This window comes from Trachypithecus francoisi, unplaced genomic scaffold (assembly GCF_009764315.1).
Source record: "Trachypithecus francoisi isolate TF-2019V2 unplaced genomic scaffold, Tfra_2.0 Contig01440, whole genome shotgun sequence".
Classification (NCBI taxonomy): Eukaryota; Metazoa; Chordata; class Mammalia; order Primates; family Cercopithecidae; genus Trachypithecus; species Trachypithecus francoisi.
Window position 1 is genome coordinate 5274372 of NW_022681431.1, and position 7964 is coordinate 5282335.

Sequence of the window (7964 nt, forward strand, 5' to 3'; positions counted from 1 at the left end):
CTAACATGGTGAAATCCCGTCTCTACTAAAAAATACAAAAAAATTAGCCGGGCGTGGTGGCGGGCACCTGTAGTCCCAGCTACTCGGGAGGCTGAGGCAGGAGAATGGCGTGAACCCGGGTGGTGGAGCTTGCAGTGAGCTGAGATCCGGCCACTGCACTCCAGCCTGGGTGACAGAGCGAGACTCTGTCTCAAAAAAAAAAAAGATACAGTTTAATGATATGCTATATAAAACCATGTGGTATGGGCATTGTTTGCACAAATTGCTAGGTTGTGTGTAATTGGGTGTTTTCAACCATCAGATAAATTGGAATTCAGAAAATAACTAATTTAGTAATAATAAAGCAACTTGTAACTCAGAACAAAAAATTTATATTTCTACAGATTATATATATGAATATTTAATTGTTTTAAATTTAAGGATACCAAAAACATAAACTTTGGTGTGAGCAAGTTCTTATATATTTTATGTAATATAATATGTATTACATTATATTTTATTGCAATTTTTATGTTATATATTTTGTTTATTATCTGTTCTTAATAGGCTCTCTAGTACTATTTGCCTATATGTTAAAAATAAGGAACAATTGGCCGGGGGCGGTGGCTCAAGCCTGTAATCCCAGCACTTTGGGAGGCCGAGACGGGCGGATCACGAGGTCAGGAGATCAAGACCACCCTGGCTAACACGGTGAAACCCCGTCTCTACTAAAAAATACAAAAAACTAGCCGGGCGAGGTGGCGGGAGCCTGTAGGCCCAGCTACTCGGGAGGCTGAGGCAGGAGAATGGCATAAACCCGGGAGGCGGAGCTTGCAGTGAGCTGAGAACCGGCCACTGCACTCCAGCCTGGGCGACAGAGCAAGACTCCGTCTCAAAAAAAAAAAAAAAAAAAAAGGAACAATTGAACTATATTTATATTTCATATTTTATTCACCCTTTTTCTCCTTCATGCTTAATATATGAAGAATATTGTTAATCTACTGAAATTCTGATTTTTTTGGCTTTTATATCAAAAAACAGTCATCTAGAATTCCTATCATCTGTCTTATTATAACAGTCTTATATTTATAATAATTATAATGCTTTTTCTGACCATCTCTGTATGACTCTTCTAACTCCTGCTTGTACAGTTAATCCTTCTGACCTTGGCATTGTAATTTCCAAGTACCTGATTTCTTGTGTTATTCCTTGGTGACCCCTTGCTTCCCAAATCTGCTCCCCAGCAGTGTCAACACAAGGACTGGATTTTCAGCTCTTGGTATGATTTGGATGTGTGTCCCCACCAAATCTCATGTGGAGTTGTAATTCCCAGTGTTGAAGGTAAGGCCTGGTGGGAGGCGATTGGCTCATGGTGGTGGAGTTCTCATGAATAGTTTAGCACCATCCCCCTTGGTACTGTACAGTGAGTGAGTTCTCATGAGATCTGATTGTTTGAAAAAGTGTGGCACCTCCTCCCTGTCTCTCTTTCTCGCGCTCCTACCACGTGAGATGTACCTGCTCCTGCTTTGCCTTCTGCCGTGTCTGTAAGTTTCCTGAGGCCTCTCCAGAAGCAGATGCTGCTATGTTTCTTTTACAGCCTGCAGAACCAGGCGTCAATTAAACCTCTTGTCTTTGTAAATGACCCAGCCTCAGTTATTTCGTTATAGCAGTATGAGAACGGACTAACACAGCACTTAAGCCTCAGTCTTCCTATGACTGGTTGTAGAGGCCTGGGAAGAAATATCTGATTAGCTGCCTCCTGATTAGCTGCCTCCTGCTATGATTGGCCCTTGAGTCCGTGTCAATAACCTGCTCAGAATGTGTTCGAATAGACACCCTGAGTCTTGGACTTGGTTTGACATTTGGAATAACGGTGCTCCGCTTGCATCTACCCGTTCCTTGCCCTTGAGATCAGCTTTGTAGGTACTTTTGGGATCCCTTAATCTGTATGCTCATCCGTTGAATGATAGTCCGTTTGCTTCCCAAGCCCATTTTTACCCGAACTATCCCTGGTTCCTCTTGGCTCCAGAGGCACAGGCCATCTTCATGCTATAGCCATCCCCACTACTGCAGACCAGTGACTCTGGCCTCTTTCTGATCTCTAAGGGCCAGAGGTAGGGCAGTTGGATCAAGATGCTGGTCAACAGAGAAGCAGGAGCCCAGGGCGAAGAGTCTGAGCAGAGGGAGATAAGGATGTTGGTAGAGAAAAAGGGAGTATTTTTTTTGTTGTTTGTTTGTTTGTTTTTTGAGACGGAGTCTCGCTCTGTCGCCCAGGCTGGAGTGCAGTGGCGCGATCTCAGCTCACTGCAAGCTCCGCCTCCCGGGTTCACAGCATTCTCCTGCCTCAGCCTCCTAAGTAGCTGGGACTACAGGCGCCCGCCACCACGCTTGGCTAATTTTTTTGTATTTTCAGTAGAGACAGGGTTTCACCGTGTTAGCCAGGATAGTCTCGATCTCCTGACCTCGTGATCCGCCCGCCTCAGCCTCCCAAAGTGCTGGGATTACAGGCGTGAGCCACTGTGCCCAGAGAAAAAGGGAGCATTTTAAGACCCTCATGCACTGCGGTCTGAGCTAGCCAGGTGCCCTGAAGTATTTTATTGAAGCATAGGCTCTACGTTTCTCACAACTCCTATATCCGACAATTGTATGTTTAGAAGCAGAAAATAAAGATGTTTCTATTTCCCATAAGATTGGCATCTCTTTGACCTCTACAGTCTTTCAATTCCGGTCAAATAGATTTCCCAATTTATATTTGCTTATCTTGCTATTCCTCTCCCTGTATATTATCTTCCCTTCATTCATGAATATGAGGATCTACTATGTTCTACGCACTCTAATAGTCAACACGGAGATAAAAGTACATTAAACATCATCTTAGACCTTACAAAGTGCCCAGTTAATTGACCACAATAGACTCATAACCAGAAATTACAATGTAGCATGGTAGTGCTTGAGTAGACATATGGACAAAGTGCTTTGGTAGCATTGTTTTTGTTTCTGGCAATCATTGTTTGTTTACTCTGAAAGATGCCTTTTACTTCTGGAGGAATTCAAATGAACAGATTTCCATAGAGAATAATGATATGGGCAGCAATGTGTGTAATGTGTTGCCAGTTTAAAATCACTTAGTTTCAGGCCGGGCGCGGTGGCTCAAGCCTGTAATCCCAGCACTTTGGGAGGCCGAGACGGGCGGATCACGAGGTCAGGAGATCGAGACCATCCTGGCTAACACGGTGAAACCCCGTCTCTACTAAAATATACAAAAAATTAGCCGGGCGAGATGGCGGGCGCCTGTAGTCCCAGCTACTCGGGAGGCTGAGGCGAGAGAATGGCGTAAACCCGGGAGGCGGAGCTTGCAGTGAGCTGAGATCCGGCCACTGCACTCCAGCCTGGGCGACAGAGCGAGACTCCGTCTCAAAAAAAAAAAAAAAATCACTTAGTTTCTCGGGAGAAATACTGACCTCATCAAAAGGAACATTATGAAAACATTAAATATACCTATAAAAAAACTGCTGTTTCATTTTCCTTAGTAATTCTGGTTCTTTTTCCTTTCTCTGCTCCTTTATTTTTTACCTTATTTGCCACCCTAATGCGCATTAGGATTTCAGAAGGAAAAACTGCATACATGTAACAAGGAAAGATACACAAACACAAAGCTCAAATGCAAAAATTCCCAATTGTAATCTGCCATGTGTACACTACATTTTTTTTTTTTTTTTTTTTGAGATGGAGTCTCACTGTGTCACCCAGGCTGTAGTGCAGTGGCTCGATCTTGGCTTACTGCAAACTCCACCTCCGGGGTTCAAGTGATTCTCCTGCCTCAGCCTCCCAGGCAGCTGGGACTACTGGCATCCACCACCATGCCCAGCTAATTTTTGTATTTTTAGTAGAGACAGGGTTTCACCATATTGGCCAGGCTGGTCTGGATTTGCTGACCTTGTAATCCGCCCACCTAGGCCTCCCAAAGTGCTGGGATTACAGGTATGAGCCACCGTGCCTGGCCATGTACATCAGTATTCAATCTATTGTCCTGATTTCTTATTAAATAATATAAATTCTCAGATATTTAGCGTTCACATGAAATGCCCCTGCAGAGACAGAAAAAAGTAGTGTGTGAAAGAAGACCTTTAAAATTGATATAATGCTTCATATTGCTTGTTATTGAAATAGGAAAAGCTTTTTAGCAAAACCCGAAGCAAACAAATAACTAGCACCATCATTGCATATGGGTGTGTAATGTAAGTTATTGAAACACTTAAGAAAAGTCCATTCTGACCTGCATACTGCCTCTTGCTTCCAAGATCAATGACACTATTCTCCTCCCCTTTATCAAGAAACTGGACTTCATTCTCCTGCAAAAGCTGCTTCATCTTGACCTGTTGCTGTTTGACCCGGGTCTCAAGCAGGCGCACCTGGGCTCTGAGCCGCACCTGCTCCTGGGCACAGTCCTCGAGCGCCTGCAAAACAGGTGAGATGAGATGAGTATGCATCTCATATTCATGGAAAACAAGTGCTTTTTAAACATTTGGGTAAATCAGCGATTCCATTTTGTCTCCAATTCCCATGTCAGAATATTATTCCATACAAAAAGTGGTTTGAAAAGTTCTAATACTACCTGCTATTTGAAGAATTGGAAATTATGGCTTATGCCAAAACTCCTGGACTCAAAAGATCAAATAATATAAAATAATCAGAATCACTATGCTGGGAGCTTTAGAGTTGTCTCATCTGATCCTCATAACAATTCCATGAGGTAGGAAAGGGCTCAGTGGGTAAGTGGAGGTGGGATTCTAATTCAGTTCAAGAACCATGCTCTCAATCTCTACATGACATTGCTTATGTGTTTTCTAAACAGCAATGTGCTTTACAGAAGTTAATTGTACTGTTGGCATGTAAATCCCTATAATAAATGAGATTTTTGAATGGCCCTCTGGTATAAATGCATTTAAAATATATATTTTATATATAATATATACATATAATATATAAAATACATAATTTAAATATATATTTTATATATAATATATACATATAGTATATAAAATATATTTATATTTATAATATAACATATAGATTATATATAAATTTAGATATATTTATCATATTATATCAAATATATGTATATATAATATATTTATATTTATATATGGTATACATATACATATGGTGTATATATGTAGTATATATACGTATATATGTAGTGTGTGTGTGTGTGTGTATATATTATATCTGCCCTACCTCCCATCTCTAGGTCGAAGTCATGGAACCTCTCCCAGCCATTTTTCTAGGATGATTTCTCCCTTCCCCTACCCCTTCCTCTTTCCTTTCCTTTCTCAGAAGCTCTCCCAGACATTTTTTCTAGGATGATTTCTTTATCTTCTTTTCTTTCTTTCCTTTTGTTCTTTTCCTTTCTTTCCCCTTCCCTCTCTCCCTCCCTCCCTTCCTTCTTTCTTTCCTTCTTTCCTTCCTCCCTCCCTTTCCTTGCTGCCCCTTCCTTCCTTCCCTCCTTCCTTCCTTCTTTCCTTCATTCCTTTCCTTCTTTCTTCCTTTCCTTCTTTCTTTCCCTTTACTTTTCTTTCTTCTTTTCTTTCTTTCCCTTCTTCCCATCCCTAGGTCCAAGACACGGAACCTCTCCCAGCCATTTTTCTAGGATGATTCCTTCTCTCTCTTTCTCTCTTTCTTTGGACAGAGTCTCGCTCTGTTGCCCTGGCTGGAGTGCAGTGGTGCAATCTCAGCTCACTGCAACCTCTGCCACTCTGGTTCAAGCGATTCTTGTGCTTCAGCCTCACAAGTAGCTGGGATTATGCAGGTTGTGTGCCATGACACCCGGCTCATTTTTGTATTTTTAGTAGAGATGGAGTTTCGTTTTGTTGCCCAGGCTGGTCTCCAACTCCTGGTCTCAAGAGATCCACTCACCTTGGCCTCAAAGTGCTGGGATTACAGGCGTGAGCCACGGCGCCGCCCGGCCTCTCTAGGATTCTTTCTTACTTGCTCTTGTTGTTCTCTCCCTATCACTCACATTTATCCTCTCTGAGAGAGTTATTTGCTTAGCACCTTGAGTCACATAGGCTAAAAATTGAACAGCAAGAACATTTTATGGTGTCTGGGTCCCGTGTTGTTTCACAATAGTGGGGGATCAGTTGTGATATTGTTAAACATAGTGCACTATGCAATTTTAAAATAACTGAACAGATCACAGCTCAAGTATGTCCAATTTTTATAAGACTGTATATACATATTTAGTAAGCTTATTTAAAACCTAGACGTTTTCTTTCTCTAAGAACTTTGAATGAATGTTTTGTCTTTTTTATTCACAAATGAAGGACAACACGAGTTCGATGTAATTACTTTCAAATAATCTGGTTAGTTTTATACTTTTCGATATTGAAAAGCCCACAGTTAATTTTAATTACTATTGACAGTTTCAAATTTCTAATATTCTAACCAAATAACTCCAGTGAATTTTTAAAAATTACTTATTTATTGTGAATACTTTTTATTTAAAAAAATGTAAAGCACTTTTTTTTTTTTTTTTTTTGGAGATGGAGTCTCACTCTGTCACCCAGGCTAGAGTGAAGTGGCATGATCTCAGCTCACTGCAATCTCTGCTTCCTGGGTTCAAGACAGTCTCCTGCCTCAGCCTCCTGAGTAGCTACGACTACGGGTGCGTGCCATCATGCCAGGCAATTTTTTTTTTTTTTTTAGTAGAGACGGTGTTTCACCGTATTGGCCAGGCTGGTCTCCAACTCCTGACCTTGTGATCCACCCGCTTCAGACTCCCAAAAAAAAAAAAAAAGTAAAGCTCTTTGAAGTGCTGCTTTACTATGTGTCCAGTGTTTCCACCAGCCTCTTTGCTTTTCCCCCTTAGTTTTTTCAATGACAAGTCACTGTAGGTTTAATGCAAAATGAAAGAAAATTCAGATAAAAGCAGGCATTATAAATATAACAATAGTTTTCACAATAAGCTTACCGAACTTTCCCTGCCCATTATCAGAGCGGAGACAACAAGGATGAAACTGAACATCTTTGCCATGTCCCCCTTTGAAAAAACTGCAAGAACAAAAAGAATTTTATAAATGTATCAACCTTGAATTTTTCATGAGACCAGAGTTCAGACGTAAGTAGCTCCAGGAAGTCAGATGCAGCCGCAGGCCATCCCTAATCCTAGAGTCGCCGAGGAAATTCTCCCAGACTTTCCCAGTCTCTCACCACACAGAATGACACTCAGTGTTAACTAGAATTGAACCTGTTCGATCACAGTAACAGAGGAGGGAGTCTGGTTCTTTTCGCGGTCCTATTGTGCTGTTTGTGTTATGCTGTGGAAAGGCACAGGAGCATTTTAATCAGTTACCTAATGTTACACAACAAGGAAGGAGCTCAGTCAAAGTTTGCATGCAGGTCTCTTTGCTTAAGGAGTTTGCGTCTTTTTCTCCCTATGTTGCCCAGGCTGGTCTCAAACTCCTGGACTCAAAGGATCCTCCTGCCTTGGCCTCCCAAAATGCTGGGATTATAGGCATGAGCCACTGCCTAGAATAAGATTTTTGAAAGCAAAGATCACACCTTGCTAATTTTGGTATCCCTAGCATTTAACTCATGTGGTGACCCCAATAACTGTTGTTGCCTCTACAGAATTATTCCTCGGGACGCAAAATCCTTCTCAGAGGGAAAAATGTAATGTCTTTGCTTTAAACTGCAGTGTGTTTATACTGACGTACTTTCCTCTTTTACGGGAAAACAATGGGCGAAGTGTATTTCTGAACGTAAGAGTTAAGAAGGACTTGGGGAGTTTTGGTTGCATTGAACACATGAATTTAATTCTTTCCTTCTCACAAAGCCCACTAGAAAATGAGTAAAGAAAAACTGTAAAAGACGCGAATTGACAAAGTCAAAGAGAAAGGGAAAGAACAGCTAGTGTGCAATGTCAGCAAGCTGGTAGATGATAAAAAGCATGTGGAGGGCCTGGTGCGGGGACTCACACCTGTAAT

At 41.5% G+C, this 7964-nt stretch overlaps 1 protein-coding gene across 1 annotated transcript in view; it reads right to left on the bottom strand.

Annotated features, from left to right (window-relative positions):
* FGL1 (fibrinogen like 1) overlaps positions 1 to 7964 on the bottom strand; it is a 31960-nt gene that overhangs the window by 14268 nt on the left and 9728 nt on the right. Inside the window, exons 2-3 of the mRNA XM_033226715.1 lie at positions 6950 to 7029; positions 4256 to 4436 (exon numbers count right to left, since the gene is read on the bottom strand). Coding sequence (XP_033082606.1) covers positions 4256 to 4436; positions 6950 to 7029 — 261 coding nt within the window. The remainder of the gene's footprint in view (positions 1 to 4255; positions 4437 to 6949; positions 7030 to 7964) is intronic.